We start from the raw sequence: 14,829 nt of genomic DNA, 5'->3' as shown, positions 1-14,829 counted from the left end.
GAGTGTTGTTCTTTGGCGATTGTGATTCTCGTTTTGATTGGGAGTGTCTGCTTGAATCGGAGTATGACTGACTACACGTGGAGATTCAAGGCCTATCACTCAAGGCGGGCGACTTGATATTTTCTATTTCATTTTACAGCATGCCGAACAACATCAGATGGGTTGAGGAAAAGTGTCGATCGAGATGTCATAGTTGATACATACTCATATACACATAATAAAACAATGGATTGGTATCTCAACTTTTCTCTACCACCCCCAGTATTAATCTTAATCTACTCATCTACTTCCTCTTTGCACCGCCAGTCCTCATAGGCCTCATAGGTTTCTTTCCACCCGGTCCAGGAGGTTTTCCACCCTTAACCTTCTTCTTCCCCTTCTCCTTAGCCAAAACGCCCTTTCCATCTCTCTCCTGCCTACCCTTCTTCCAGACCCTCCCCTCTAATCTCTCTCCCTTATCATCCAACTTCTTCTTGTCTTTATTACTCAACTTGCCCTTCTTCTTTCCGCCCACCACGCCATTCAATTCCTCAACACCCAATTTCTTGGCCGCCAACTTCTCCTTCTCGGTCTCGAACCATGTTCTCTTAGGTCTTCCCTTGATTTCCGCTTCATGATCTATGAAATTTTGTCCCTTGCGAACCTCCATTTCTGCTTGCGCGAGAATCTTATCTTCCTTTTCTTCTTTCAAAATTTCTTCAATCTCGTCTGCCATCTCGTCAACCTTTTCACTCCAACTATCTGCCTCGCTAGCCTCGATCACTCGACTGACAACCTTGGCTCCTTGTGTACGACTAGCCTTTACAGCTGCTTTGACAACTTTACGATCAGGCTCTGCGGCAATAGTACAAGCGCGTCCCGAACGACCAGCACGAGCTGTACGTCCGACACGATGAAGATAGATGTCGTGAGATTGAGGGGCTTCGTAGTTAATTACTGTGTCAACACCCTTGATATCAAGACCACGGGAGGCAAGATCAGTAGCGAGAAGGAATGAGGCTTTTCCATCACGGAACGCTTCTACACTTTTGATACGCTGAATTTATTAGTTAGTGAATATAAGTGACGGGAGTAGAAGTAGAAGCATACCTGTTCTTGACTCATGCTACCGTGCAATTCAGTAGCTTTGAGACCAGACAATCCAAAGATGATACGCGCTCTATGAGCCTCCTTCTTTTGTCTAAAGAATACAATGACTCGATCAGTGTAGACATTTGCGCAGAGGTACAAAAGATAACCCATGCGTTTACCTTCTCTTCCTGGACGAAGACGGATGAATTCTTGGACCAAAGTACCCGCAGTTGACTTCTGGGAATCAACAAGTAATCGTACAGGTCGGTTAAGACCAACACGAATAAGATTGTCTACAGATGAAGACATAGTTGCAGAGAACAACATAGTCTGTCTTGACTTAGGAATAGTCGTTAAAATCTCATTCAACTCATCGGCGAAACCAGCTTCAAGCATTCTATCGGCTTCATCGAGAACCAAAATCTCCAATGTATCGACAGTGAAACTTGGGGAATTGCGCATGTGATCGATGAAACGACCTGGAGTAGCAATAATAACATCTGGACGAAGACGTAACTCGGCTTCTTGAACTTTCAAACTAAGACCTCCGACTGCCAAACAAAATTTGATATCAGTGTGACTTGCGAGTTTCGTAGCAACTGCATGACATTGGATTGCCAATTCACGAGTTGGCATAAGAATAGCCACTCTACTGGTTGGTACTTTCTTTGGTCGATATAGAAGACGTTCAAGAACTGGAACAACAAATGCTGCTGTCTTTCCAGAACCAGTGACAGCTCCACCGACAACATCCTTTCCAAGTAAAGCAACAGGTATGGTTTTCGATTGAATTGGTGTAGGTTGCGTGAAACCGACTGTGGCAAGACCTCGAAGAATTGGTCGAGATAATGACATGCTTTGAAATGTTGTATTGAGTTCTTGTTTTGCACCCTTGACTGGCTTTTCTTCAGGAGCGAAAAATGCTTCTCTCTTAGCAGCCTCTTCTGGGTCATCGTCCATATCCTCATCTTCGTCGGAAGCCTCAGAAGCTGCGTCGTCTGGATGAGGTGCCGGAGATGCAACTGAATCGTTATCTGAATCGTCATCTTCTCCCTCTTCGTCATCTTCTGCATCAGAATCCTCCTCTGCTCCAGACTCTTCCGCAGATCCAGCACCCATTCCAAATCCATCTTCGGCCATGAATTCATCATCTTCATCCTCAAAATCGATACCCTCGGGTGCATCTTGTTCTTCGTTCGAAGCTGCGGCGTCATCTTGGTCTACCATTACTTCATCATCTGCCTCTCCCTTCTTTCCAGAGGCCTTCTTCTTTTCTCTTCTTCGTGCAATGATTTCATCAATATCCACTGCCTTTTTATCACCCCCATTGAGTCCCTTCTTCGCTCCATCAAATCCCCAACCCTCAAACTCCTCTAAATCCGCGCCACCTGTTCCGTCTGCTTCCAATGCAAATTCAAAATCGGAATCCATTGCCCCATCATCTGCATCCTTAATTCCCCATATTCCCTCTTCTTCCACATCTTCTTCCTCGGGCTTCTTCTTTGATTTCTTGGACTTTTTTGTGGAAGCAGTATCATCGCTGCGTTTGCGTTTTTTGTTCGAGGAAGGATCTAGAGGCAATTCTTCTTCGACGGCATTGGTTAAGTCTTCGCCTTCGTTATCTGATAGTGTGAGAACAAAGTCATCGTCGCGATTGCGTTTGGGTGCCATGTTTAGTTTATACTGTCTTGAGATTTTCGATCACTGGAGAAAAAAAGTTAGAGAGTGGTTGTACCGCCTGGCAGAATCTTTTTTTGTTGACAAAATTGGTTAGCTTTGAAAAACTGCATAAATCTCAAACTCGACAAAATATTTGCATAAATCATGTTTCATAATTATGGTAGAAGGAAAATCACATGATTTCTTATATTATTTTCTGTGTATTTCTCGATTTAAGTACGTTCAGCTCAATAGAAGGTTGGTCATATTTCGTCCATGAGCTGCAGATCTTTGAGTATATTAGCACCAGAGGGTAGAAATTCTTCGCAAATTATATTCCATCGTTCAATGCTTCCATCATTTCTTTCATTTTATCAACTCCAAATTCTTCAATTCATCCAGAGCCTTTCCCTAGATTATCCCCCTCAAAAAGACAAATAATTAAAGTCAATATGATCTCAACCACGGCCGCCTCCAGAGTGGTGGAAGTTACAATGGTGACATATTAAGAAGAAAAGAAGGAAAAGAGAAATAATGGGTATTGGTTATTCGACTATTCGAAAGTCGAGATTGCATCAATCAATGACGTTCGTGATTAAGATAGCTAAACCATATGTGTGAATTCACCTGAATGTTCAACTTCCTTCTGGAAGTGCACGACGTCGAGCCACTCTACTGGACTCTTCAATACAGAAGTTCTGCCAACAGAGATGAATCGAGTTTCATCCACGAACCAGAAGCTGCGCAAGAACTTCTTCATCCACTCGTAATTGAGGTCATCTTTTTTGACGGGAACCTCAATAATAAGTTGGTGACAGCGGGCACCACAACCGTGGCCGTAGGCAGGATCATTATCAGGGTTGAGCCAGTTGTATCCACCATGACTAGACCAAGCACGACTTGAAACCACGAGGAGACGATCTAGAACACAACCACCAATTCCCTTGCGAATATATTCAGGGTGAACATAAAAGTGCATATTGTGTGTAAATCTGGATCGACCGTCAGATTTTCCAGTAAGTCCACAACCACGAGTCTCTGTGTATCCAAAGCCAACGATATTCTCATACTGCGGTAACTTGGTCTTGACCTTTGGATTGGCGGATTTCGCTGGAATACAACCTTTGACGGCAACCACGAAGGGCAACTTATCTTTCTTGGTGACCTTTATGAGGTAAAGAATGTCATTCTCAGTGACTTCCTCTTGATCCTCTGGGATGTAGGACTCGCGAATGTAATGGTTGTAAGTCTCCAAAACGTGCTTTGCGTCAGCTTCAGTAGCTGGTCGTAGATAAATCTCAATCTTAGGAGCAGATGAGTTTGGCTCGGGGTCTTTTGCCATTTGCTGCTCATAGTGAGAATTACTTGCTATGACAGATTTTTCTTGTGCTTTTCGAACCCTCTCTACATCCTTGAAGTAGGCTGCTACGTCTTTGGCTGCAGTTTGATGGAGTCTCTTTTGTTCATTGGAGGCATTCAAGATATCTAGTTACAAAGTTAATTCGTGAAACCAAATCTAAGTGTATGAATTTTTCAAAAAAAATAGACATACCAGGAATTGTTGGCTCATGACAGGGTGCCTTGGAAAGGATGACGTTGTTGACATGATATTCGCCAGATCTAAACCCTTCGGCAGAGGTGTCGATAGCAATTGTGACGGGCTGCACAGGACTGACATTATTAGACCACTCATGAATGTAAGATGGAATGTAAGCAGAATCGAAAGCTCCACGCTCCTCCCAAATTGGCGGTGTACACCAGCTACCATCCCAATCACGCAAGATCAAGTTTGCATCTTTTGTTTCAGAAAGACGAACGCCTTCCTTGGATTCTGTGCCAATTTCGGCCTTTTCCAACTTATCGCCAATGTCAGAGAAGCTAGATATCGACCAAAATGGAGGTGAAGAGACTAAGCTATCAGCTTGATTTACGTTGTCCGTAAGCTTTCCATTCAATGGATCGTTGACTTGTGTATTGGTAAGAATGGAAGCCTTTTGCTCCTTTGGAGCGAAACTGTGAACAGCAACGTGGGAAATCTTGTTCTGAGAGGATTCGCCCTTCAAAGCTGCCAAACTACTAACAGTGTTCGCATGGTTATCGTCAAGTGTACTCATTGCACTAATAACCTTCTCGGCGAAAGGATTTTTATTGAAGATATTCTCTTTCTTGATGATCGGGGGATCTGCGAAGCGACGAGCAAGTAAGACACTGAAATCGGCTGTTCCAGCAGCTAACTTGCGCTTTTCTTTATTTTCTTCGGCTTGTGTTTGCTTTCTTGGAGCGGGCTTTGATGATATAGGCTGCGTAACAACTTGTTGTTGTTGTTGTGCTCGTACCTCCGCAGCTGCAGCTGCTTTATTCGCAATGAATGTTTGGAAGTCTTCATCTGTTTTGCTTAGAGTCTTGCCTTGAGTTAGCTTTGCAGTGGTCCACTGTAGGGGTGTAAGTTAGCAAGATTCGTACTCTTCATAATCACGACAGGTATAGGGATGAAAGAGAGGAGAGCTAGCGAATGTAACATTAAATCAGAGGGTAGAAATCGTGCGGGAGTAAGAGAAAATGGACAGATCAAGTGTTTAGCTGCTTACTGGGTTAACTGGCGCTGGAATTAGAGGCTTGTTCGACATTTTTGTGTATGAGTTCTGTTTTTGAGGAAAGGCCGAATTTTCAGTATTAGGGGATTCTGGACGAAGTTATCAGTTATTGTTAAATCAGTCTGAATGCAATGCCAATATGATTCACCTAAATTGTGCTCAGAAGTATTGTTGTTATTCGAGTTGACTCCCCCGTTTGTAGAGGTTCGGGGTTGCAGGGAAGGAGGAGTGGTACCAGATTCCACACGTTGTATATTCACTAGTGGTACACAATTTCGTTAGCCTTGACTTTTTCTAGTTTTGAAGAATCTTTCAGTTTTAAAAGTGATATATACCCTTGAAATCTTCCTTTTGTGTTGTTAGTTGCTTTGCAGCGACAGACTGTCTCTTCAAATCTTTCTCTTGTTTATCCTTAAGCAGCAGTCTCATAAACTCGTTATCCTTCATCAAGGGACGGCCGGAAATGACTTTCTGGGAAAGAGTGGTCAATGGACACGACTCGCTACCTGTACTACCCGAAACTGAAGCTTGCACTGGGGAGCTGGTGATGTGTGCGGCTGGGATAGAAGAAGCTGCAACAGAATCAATATCAACAAAGAGCTCTTGGCTTGCGATTGAGTTTTTTTCATTGACAGTAGTGGCTTCTTCGGCGTCTGGGACCATAGTAACAGAGGACTGAATTAAAGTTAGTAATGTAAATCGATGATAGAATCAAAAGCCATACCAAGACTGAGGCCATAATAAATCCATTGGCGCTGTCGACTTTGGGTGAATTGAAACTTTGAGATTTACCCATGCGCTTGTGAAAGTCTGCTAGGAGCCTCTGCTCTATCAGCTTCTCAGGAGTTGGCTTCTTGACTACGAAATCCTTGACAACGGTGTTTGAGCACTTGAGTACATAGTCAGTAATAGCAACCAGAAACTAAAAGGTAGACAAACTAGAGCCAGTGAAACACCACCGCTGCCACTAGAAGGCGATTCCTCGAGAGCCCGAGGTGTGAAAGACTTGGCTGAGCCACACAAAGAAGTAGATCTACTCTTCAGCTCGGTTGAGGTAGAGATGACCGCATTTGCTTTGAGTGCACTTTCCCCGGAACCGCTTTGAGAGTAGAATCTATTGGTGACATTGTCGTCAACCCTAGGAGAAACTGGTACAGTCAGCAAGCGAAAGAATCGATGTAGGGAAGGATGCTTACAGCGAGAATTCTTTAGCCCCCCCGACTTTGATAAATGGGAGGCCAGGTCCTTGTTTCCTGTCAATACGCTCATTTTCGCCGTGTTTGGTGGCGGTGGAGGTGTTTGTCTACACAGAGAGTTGTCATCCAGGTCAAGATTTCTCGGACCGCCTGGTGTGACTTGATAGAACTTCTGGTGGCCAACCGCGAATCGTGATGAGCCAAGACCGTTTACCTTACCGGCGATCTCAAGTACCTCGTCTTTGAATGCGAGAAAATCTTGTTCACAGTCACCTCGGAGGCGTTTGATTCGGGCCTTCTCAAACTCTTCGTCTCTTTCTGTTGAAACTATTATTTTAGAAGGATTTTCCATTGCTAAGGCGGAAGTAAATGCACAAAGATGTCTGGTGACGAAGAGTATGAATTGTGATTGTCAAAGTAGCAGAGACCCGCGAAAAAGAGTGAAACTGCAAAAGCGATTCGCTATTTGTGGGTGGAATATTAAACAAAGTGAAGGAGAGAAACCATGAGTAAATTATATGGTAATTCTGTCTGTGTGTATAGTCGGCTGAGGAAAATACGAAGAATTTGATACCGACTTTGTAGGAGAAAGGAATGATGCCTCCAACAGAAAGCGACAACAAGGTACCTAGGCAATCTTTTATTGTAGTGGCTGAGAAGCTATTCTATCATGTTCTCGAGACGATCTTGAAGGTGAATTACGTTGCTGGTTAACTAGAATGGATTTGTTGCGGAGGAGTGAATCGAGTGAAGCAAAATATTCGAGAGGGACAGAAATTGAAAATTTTCATGAGTGTTGGGACCTTTTTCGTCTTCGTAGAATAATATCGAACTGTCGAATTGGGGAGAGCACGAAGAGCTTCCAGTCTATGAATCGCACACCATCCCATTTGTCTATCATTGACGCCTTCGCGGAAAAGTGATTACAAGAGAGATTGTGGTTTAGATCGGGAAGCGACAACTCGCGGTACCGAAACATTGACATCTCGTTGCGCAAACTAACAAGCACGCGAGAATATCTCCAGCAGCCGCGAATGACAGTCTGACCAGTCTGATCTCTTTGTGAGAAAATCTTCATTAAGTGATCTACTTTTCAAACGAATATGTTGAGGCTCCAGAACATTGGAAGACGTCACGTGCTTTGTTCATCTCTCCATCGAATGTGAGCAGAACGCTTCATTTCTTCCCTCCGATAAACATTTGAGGAAAGTAATTCCAACGACGACATAGAAAGGGGTTGATAAAGATGCTATCCATATTACGCAAGGCACGACTCAAGGACAAGGAGATGAGGATTCTGATGCTGTATGAGACTGCTGTTCCCCCTGACAATCTTTTCCTTGCTGATCGTCTGTTTTTTCATTTTTCGCACAGCGGACTGGACAATGCTGGCAAGACCACGATAGTCAAAAGAATTATGGGCGAAGATGTCAATACTGTGAGCCCAACACTGGGTTTCATCATCAAAACTATTGAGCATTCCGGGTACATCTTATGCCACCTATGAAGAAGTTGCAGCACGCTGACCATTTAAAGTTACAAGCTGAACATTTGTATTACCTCTTTAACTTTCCGCTGTTTCTAGTAAAATGCATACTGAACCTTACAACCGCAGGGGATGTCGGTGGTCAAAAGACTCTCCGATCATACTGGAGAAACTATTTTGAGAAGACTGATGCGTTGATATGGGTGGTTGATGCCACCGACCGTCTACGCATTGAAGATTGCAAGGAAGAGTTGCATGCTTTACTCCAGGAAGAGGTTTGCCAATAGTAAAGCATTGAATTTTTACAATGCCCATAACTGATACCTCGATAGAGACTTTCTGGGGCGAGTCTTCTTGTTTTTGCCAACAAGACAGATGTGAACGGCTGCATGACCAAGACAGAAATAAAAGATGTGAGTGAAGACTGAAAAACATGCAGGCGTGAAGGGCGTCGTCAAGAGATGTGGACATGCTAACCGGAAATAGATGTTGGTGCTAGATGAAATTCGGACGCACAAATGGCACATCATCAATTGCAGCGCGATCACAGGCGAGAATTTGGACGAAGGATTGACTTGGGTTGTCGAAGACTCCAAGGAACGATTATTTCTATATTGATGTCGGTGAACGAGTCGGAAAAGTTCACTACGACCGAAATAGAGGACCTACTAGGAACCGACCGTGCCTACCTACCTATGCGGAAGTCCTAGACCACTGGTGGATCTCCGAAATTCGTTCAACCCAATACTAGGAATATCCCATTCAACCCATTTAGTGGCATAGTTACGAAAAGAAGAGTTTTGTTTGTTTATTTTAATTTGGGACTTCTCTAGTGCCATTTGTTTCTGTGCCCAGCCGTGCCAGCTTACCTAGACGGGCGTGCCTTAATAACCTTCCTTACCCCTTCGTGTAAAAATTGATAATCGGGCCAGGATCTTCTTTGTTTGGGGACACAGGAGCTTCTGTTGTTTGTTGTTAGTAAGCGCGTAATTGTGTGACAGCCGCCGCTCAAGCAACTGTGCGAGTACGCCCATTCGACGTTGGTCAATTGCGAACAGGTTCACAGGTAGGCAGGTGTAGAATGTTCAAGACTTGTGGCCGTGAGAAGTGTGCATCAATACATCTGTCATGACTTTTCGAGGCACGCAAGTATACGACGATAGAATATGTGCCACGTTTTATGTATGTACAGTTGTAAAAAGAAAAATGGCAACAGCCCATATCCAGGTGCTTGTAACCTTATTACTTAAATGAAAGCTTGCAGCTCAAGTTATGAACTTTATGAAACCTTGACCAAGCGAACCTTGGAAGCTTCAACCTTCCTTACTAGAACAATCCTTTGAGGTACTCAACAACCTCGACCCCTCGTGCAAACGCGTTTACCCCGCCGAGTTGTAACTTGGATTGTCCTGTATTCTGAAATACACCATTTAAATTTCTTCTCCCGTGTCGTTGTGCCGCCGCCTCATATAAACATGTCGAACGCCGAAGGAGAGCCCGATGTCAACGATTTCTTGCAGCGGATCAAGGAGTTGGGCAATAAACGGGACCAAGAAGACGAAGACCGCACAAGAAAGTTAGAGGAAGAAATATTGCAAGGCAGAAAAGAAAGACAAGCTCGCAGAGCTGGTAATTGATTTCTATTTAAACTTTCTTTTTAGAGACATTGTTCCGCCCGTCGCCATGCTATAATATGATAGGTCGGAAACGTACTTTTTGCTAATGTTTACTTCAGAAAGGGCATTATCTATCTCACCTACGAAGTCCTCTCCTATGAGTACACCTAGAAGACCGATATCAGGCATTCTTTCAAATTCAGACGACCAATCTTCAGAGTCTTGGCGCGGGAGTGTTGTTGACAACGACGTAGACGAAATGGCCTTGAATTCAGTGCCGGATTTGAAGCGGACTTCTCAGTTTAGAGATTCACCGTCAAATGCCATGCCCTCAAGACATTCACCTTTATCATGGGCTCGCAGACCAGAACCTTCCGATAAACCGCGAAGTCGACCTTTATCCATGGTTGCTACAGATAGGGTAGTACTATCGAGGACAACCACACCGACACCCGAAAATACCACGTCTGCAGATGACGGTACCCCCTCTCGAGAACAAATTGCGCAATCACTAGCATCCAAAGATCCAGCTTGGTTTAGGCAAACCGCTGATCGAGGCGTTAATTCACCAGCTTATAGGAAGAACCAGGTGGAAGACGAAGAAAGAGCAACACACGGGTCAATCCAGATGCCAGGGATGGCTCGTAATAATTCCACGCCAGACAAGACACCGAACGAGGCCAAAGACTCTTCTTCAACTCCTACAAGATCGCCCACACGGCCTCCAGCAAGAAATAGTATTTCGTACGGAAGCGGCTCTAGAATGTCATTTCAAAGCAACCCGGGTGTTGGCATGGGATCACCAATCCCAGTGACTGACGCCCAGAGGTTGGATCCACCTACTGCTGACAGTTCGTCGGATACTCGAGGCCTAGCTATGTCACCTTCGCAGGGTCGCATATCGCCCGATAGACTAGACCGGCCCAATTCTCCAACAAAAGGAATGGGTGGATTTGTCCAAAGTGCAATGATGAAAAGATCGGAGAGTATGAACAAGCGGTGGTCAGTTGCTTCACCATCATTAGATCGGAAGAATTCGTCTTTTGACACTAATGTGGATAATCAATCTACTTCTCCCTCGAGACCTGCGTCAAGACCTACCTCGAGTCATGGTGAACTCCACCGCCCGGGCACAGCAAGCTCCATGAGAAGCAATGTGACAAATTCTGCGATGAATGACAATTCCAACTTTATGAGACCATCTCTGGCAACAGCTAGATCTCACACCCCGGCCGAAGCTAAAGAGGCGGATAGTGGGAATCAATCGCCTCCAGCAGATGATAGTTTGCCTGTTAGTCCTACGAAAACTGCAGACTCAAGACGATGGAGTCCTACCAAATCTAGTTGGCTCGAGAGCGCGTTAAACAAACCTGAATCGCCTAAGCCTAAAGCCACACCACCTCCTCAACAACCATCGTGGATGTCAGAAATCAACAGAGCAAAACAGAAAGGGAGTGTCGACTTGGGTAGAAGTCAGACCATGAAGCACGAGGTGAACATTGGCGGGCTAATGAGGTCCCCCCCTCCTGGCGCATTGTCAACGCCTTCGAGTATTCGAGGCTTCCCAACGGCATTTTCTCCTGGCATTACGCCACAGCGAAATATTGAGAGCATGATTAATCAGGATAGTAAGAGCGCCGCTGGGAATACAAAAGCCGAAAGACCATCGACACCCTCCGCTTCCACTCTCATTTCTGATACCACACCAAAACCCAATACAAATTTTACATCCACACCATCTGGGACACCCAAAGCCAATCTGAATTCACCTGCTAGTTCAGTGAAAGCCAGGCCCACAACTCCTCCAAAAAACGATTTCCGTTCTGTTTTGAAATCACGCCAGGCGCCTGCTGATGAAAAGCCCAAAGAAGAGCCAGAATTTAAGAACGTCTTTGGTCAGCTACGGAGGACGAAAACTCAAAGTTACATTGCTCCGGATCTGCTCAAGGACAATATCACACGTGGAAAAGCAGGTCTTAACCTTACTGGAGGTCCTATGAAGACGGAACGCAAAGATGAATTCAAAGATGCCATATTGAAAAAGAAAGAGGATTTCAAGAAAGCACAAGCTGAGGGAAACGGTGTTACAAGATCCGCCAGTAGCGAAAGTCGGGAGAATGTTGTACCTGAAGCGTTGCGGAGAAGAAATACCCTTGGAAGAAACGGTTCCGTTTCTAATATAATTGCATCGACATGGGAATCTAGTTCCCCACAGCGTAATGCTTCTGCCAATCCCACTCCAAACTTAGTCAAGGAAACCAGTGCCCCAGCACGCATGCAAGAAAAGAATGCAATCGGAGGTAAGCTTGCTGGACGTTTTAATCCTGGTCTCGCAGATTTACTTGCCAGAGGCCCGCCGTCACTTGCTAGTGAGACCTCAAGGTCTTCAAGTGCCTCGTTATCTCAGCGTACAATCAGTATGAGCACTTCGACAACTAATCCCGAAGCCAGCGAGAATGGACCACAACTCACACATATGACCAAGGGGCGTGCCCGTGGACCACGACGAAAGGCGCCATCTACAGCCGCACCAACCCAAACTACATCAGCGCCAGAACCTGAAGAAAGAGCTGAAGAAAAGGCTTCCATTACATTCCCTACCAAATCTTCCACTACGTCTGAGCAGCTCTCATCGCCTGCTACAAGCCCAATAAAGCAGACGATTTCAGCCTTGAACACAGAACAGGTGCCAGAAAACACTCCAGTTTCTCAGCCTTCATCGCCACGGAAACTAGATATGAGAAGACGATCTCTTTTTCTACAAGAAGCACCAAAGAATAAGGATACACCATCGTTGGAAGCCCCTAAACCACTTTCTTCCGTCAAAATTGCTAATTTCCCCGAGAACATGGTAAAGGCACACCACAACAAGCTCGAGGCAATAGTTTCGCCAGATCCACCAAAGCCAGAGCCCCCAGCGCCTGCCAAATCTCCATCACCAACCAAAGTTTATGAAGATCGTACATTCAACGAGCCTGTATCGCCAGAGACTGCAAAGCTTCGTCCTGCTCCGTTATCCCCAAGAAAAGCAAATTCGCTAAAATCTCCACCGCAATTCTCACCTCGTTCTGATCACCCACCACCACTCAGTCCATCGAGATCAGTCAAGCATACTGCAGCATTATGGGGTCGATCCACTGCTGAACCACCTGCTCGCATACCTTCTCCAATACAGTTACCCACTTACGAAGATGAGAAGGCCGCTTTAGTAGGCGCAGGTCTGCGACCTATAAGTCCATTGAAACGAAACAACTCTCATGAAGACGATAAGATAAAACTAGCAGGTGTAGGTCTACCGCCTATTAGTCCATTGAAGCGAAATAAGTCTATTGATCTAGGACTACGACTGGGACCAAAATCTACAAAAGAGTCAACACCCGCGCGCGCTCTTCCCATCCCTCCAACAAAAACACTAACATCGCCAGTAATGAGCCCAGGCCTTCGTTCACCCAGCATGGCCTACTCCCCAGTACCTCAAGCATCTGAAGCGTCCCAACTTCTCGCCGATTTCTTCGGTGAGGAACCCAAGCCAACTCCAACTTATGCAGTCGATACAGCAAGCGTTTTAATGGGCCGACAAGATACATTCTCAACGATACGGACATTGCAGTCCAGTCTTTTTTACTTATTTGGAGATGGAAAGAAGCAGTCTGTTCCTACTCATCAAGAGCGTGTTCTTTTTGAGCGTGAGATGTACTTATGCCCCCACACATTTACCAATGCGACTGGTAGAAGAGTGACAGAAGTATACTGGTGGATTGGGGATGAAGTTCCTGAACGTGTTGTCACCGGCGCCGAGATATTTGCTCAGAGAGAAGCCAAAGGTTTTGGTGGAAGTTTTGTAACATTGAGACAAGGCAAAGAAACTCCAGAGTTTTATCAAGCTTTGGGTGGCATCATCATTATCAGAAGAGGATCTTCTAACAAGTATGATTCCCTCGCACCTCATATACTCTGCGCAAGACAACAATATGGAATGTTGGTATTTGACGAGGTTGATTATTCTCCTTCAGTCTTGTGCTCCGGGTTTCCATATCTTATATCCTCACCATCAGGCAAGACATATCTATGGAAGGGTAGAGGTAGTACCGCTGAAGAGCATGGTTGCGCCAGACTCCTCGGAATGGAAATATCAATGACTGGTGATATCGAAGAAATTGAGGATGGCGATGAACCTTCGTCATTCTTGAGAGTGTTCGAGAACTGCAAACAGATCCCACAATCAGCTGATCACTGGAAACTCAAGCCAGCCTACAACAAATATTCCGCTCGTTTGTTCTGTGCTACCGCTACAGGCAAAGAACAAGTATGTCTCTGTTTCCCTCATTGCACAACCTCCCACTGACATCTTCCAGATAATCGAAATAAACCCCTTCTCTCAAACCGACCTCTCTTCAACTGGTATCTACATTCTTGATGCCTTTTTCGAAATCTACATCGTCATCGGCGCCAAAGCTCAGTCCCACTATGGTCCCTTCCATACCGCACTTCAATTCGTACAGGAATATGGGATTCTTTCAGCGGGCATGGAAGATCGTCCTTTTGTACCTGTTTCAACAGTAGTCATCGAAGGGATCCCAAAAGACTTGAAGAGTGTGTTTAGGAAGTGGAGTGAGGGAAGAGCCCCAACTATTACTGTACAGCCGAGCGCAAAACAAGGGGGAACTGATTTGAAAAGAGTGAGAAGTTTGAGAGTTGTGCCGTTGACGGCGGCGTTGGAGGCTACTAGGGGGTAGACGAGTATGGGAACAGACGTGTATTATCTACTGCTTTTAAAAAGGGTGGCTCGCTTGGGATGAGTGGATTGCTTGGTGCTTGTATTTTTTTATTTACTGGACTTTGAATTTGAATTAACTTTGGTAGTGGACGGAAACACGCATGCACGGAGGGATGGATTGAAGGAGTATGTTTCTTGCGGGCTTTTGTTTCCTTTCTTTGTAAGATAAATTATTTGACACGTGCGTATACTCCATGGAGTACATTTTTGGGAGGAGGGGGTGATTTTGAGGCTTTACATACAGATAGTGTAATTGTAAGAATTCAATATATCTTCCGTTTACGTTTGGGTTTCGGTCTGGGTGAGAGGTCAATTGTGCGGGGTTTGGGCTTGGGTTTGAGTTTGTGTCGGCGTTTGTGCATAATTCGTTTTCGTGAAGAGCTATGAGGAGAATTACTGGGTAGGTATGCATACGTGAGTATGTTTTGAT

General features: G+C 45.0%; 4 protein-coding genes across 4 annotated transcripts; 2 read left to right on the top strand and 2 right to left on the bottom strand.

Moving 5' to 3' along the window:
* Nucleotides 1-6: 6 nt before the first annotated feature.
* On the bottom strand, nucleotides 7-2,776 carry Bcdrs1. The gene is made up of 2 exons (XM_001557432.2): nucleotides 1,090-2,776; nucleotides 7-1,036 (listed from the first exon to the last, which is right to left on the bottom strand). The coding sequence occupies exons 1-2, from the start codon at nucleotides 2,740-2,742 to the stop codon at nucleotides 284-286; spliced, it is 2,406 nt and encodes an 801-aa protein (XP_001557482.1). The 5' UTR covers nucleotides 2,743-2,776; the 3' UTR covers nucleotides 7-283.
* A 133-nt stretch (nucleotides 2,777-2,909) lies between these two features.
* On the bottom strand, nucleotides 2,910-7,469 carry BCIN_10g04040 (hypothetical protein). Its single transcript, XM_024695600.1, has 8 exons — nucleotides 6,521-7,469; nucleotides 6,264-6,472; nucleotides 6,049-6,213; nucleotides 5,660-5,999; nucleotides 5,473-5,583; nucleotides 5,319-5,413; nucleotides 4,283-5,162; nucleotides 2,910-4,215 (listed from the first exon to the last, which is right to left on the bottom strand). Exons 1-8 carry the CDS (start codon nucleotides 6,870-6,872, stop codon nucleotides 3,335-3,337), a joined length of 3,033 nt encoding a protein of 1,010 aa, XP_024551394.1. The 5' UTR covers nucleotides 6,873-7,469; the 3' UTR covers nucleotides 2,910-3,334.
* A 75-nt stretch (nucleotides 7,470-7,544) lies between these two features.
* Bccin4 lies at nucleotides 7,545-8,845 on the top strand. The gene is made up of 6 exons (XM_024695599.1): nucleotides 7,545-7,825; nucleotides 7,895-8,005; nucleotides 8,057-8,073; nucleotides 8,136-8,281; nucleotides 8,339-8,419; nucleotides 8,493-8,845. Exons 1-6 carry the CDS (start codon nucleotides 7,767-7,769, stop codon nucleotides 8,622-8,624), a joined length of 546 nt encoding a protein of 181 aa, XP_024551393.1. The 5' UTR covers nucleotides 7,545-7,766; the 3' UTR covers nucleotides 8,625-8,845.
* A 413-nt stretch (nucleotides 8,846-9,258) lies between these two features.
* BCIN_10g04020 (hypothetical protein) lies at nucleotides 9,259-14,810 on the top strand. Its single transcript, XM_024695598.1, has 3 exons — nucleotides 9,259-9,635; nucleotides 9,742-13,928; nucleotides 13,978-14,810. The coding sequence occupies exons 1-3, from the start codon at nucleotides 9,482-9,484 to the stop codon at nucleotides 14,356-14,358; spliced, it is 4,722 nt and encodes a 1,573-aa protein (XP_024551392.1). The 5' UTR covers nucleotides 9,259-9,481; the 3' UTR covers nucleotides 14,359-14,810.
* Nucleotides 14,811-14,829: the final 19 nt, after the last annotated feature.

Source organism: Botrytis cinerea, chromosome 10 (assembly GCF_000143535.2).
Source record: "Botrytis cinerea B05.10 chromosome 10, complete sequence".
Classification (NCBI taxonomy): domain Eukaryota; kingdom Fungi; phylum Ascomycota; class Leotiomycetes; order Helotiales; family Sclerotiniaceae; genus Botrytis; species Botrytis cinerea.
This window is presented reverse-complemented; position numbering and strand designations above follow the sequence as displayed.

Excerpts from the sequence above, each read along its gene's own strand:
- Bcdrs1 (XM_001557432.2), bottom strand. The coding sequence starts at position 2,742 with ATGGCACCCAAACGCAATCGCGACGATGACTTTGTTCTCACACTATCA. Across the intron at positions 1,037-1,089 it reads GTAGCATGAGTCAAGAACAG|CGTATCAAAAGTGTAGAAGC; the intron begins GTATGCTTCTAC and ends TAATAAATTCAG.
- BCIN_10g04040 (XM_024695600.1), bottom strand. The coding sequence starts at position 6,872 with ATGGAAAATCCTTCTAAAATAATAGTTTCAACAGAAAGAGACGAAGAG. Across the intron at positions 6,000-6,048 it reads TTATTATGGCCTCAGTCTTG|TCCTCTGTTACTATGGTCCC; the intron begins GTATGGCTTTTG and ends ACTTTAATTCAG. Across the intron at positions 5,584-5,659 it reads ACAAAAGGAAGATTTCAAGG|TGAATATACAACGTGTGGAA; the intron begins GTATATATCACT and ends GTGTACCACTAG.
- Bccin4 (XM_024695599.1), top strand. The coding sequence starts at position 7,767 with ATGCTATCCATATTACGCAAGGCACGACTCAAGGACAAGGAGATGAGG. Across the intron at positions 8,282-8,338 it reads ATGCTTTACTCCAGGAAGAG|AGACTTTCTGGGGCGAGTCT; the intron begins GTTTGCCAATAG and ends ATACCTCGATAG. Across the intron at positions 8,420-8,492 it reads CCAAGACAGAAATAAAAGAT|ATGTTGGTGCTAGATGAAAT; the intron begins GTGAGTGAAGAC and ends AACCGGAAATAG.
- BCIN_10g04020 (XM_024695598.1), top strand. The coding sequence starts at position 9,482 with ATGTCGAACGCCGAAGGAGAGCCCGATGTCAACGATTTCTTGCAGCGG. Across the intron at positions 9,636-9,741 it reads AAGACAAGCTCGCAGAGCTG|AAAGGGCATTATCTATCTCA; the intron begins GTAATTGATTTC and ends TGTTTACTTCAG. Across the intron at positions 13,929-13,977 it reads CCGCTACAGGCAAAGAACAA|ATAATCGAAATAAACCCCTT; the intron begins GTATGTCTCTGT and ends GACATCTTCCAG.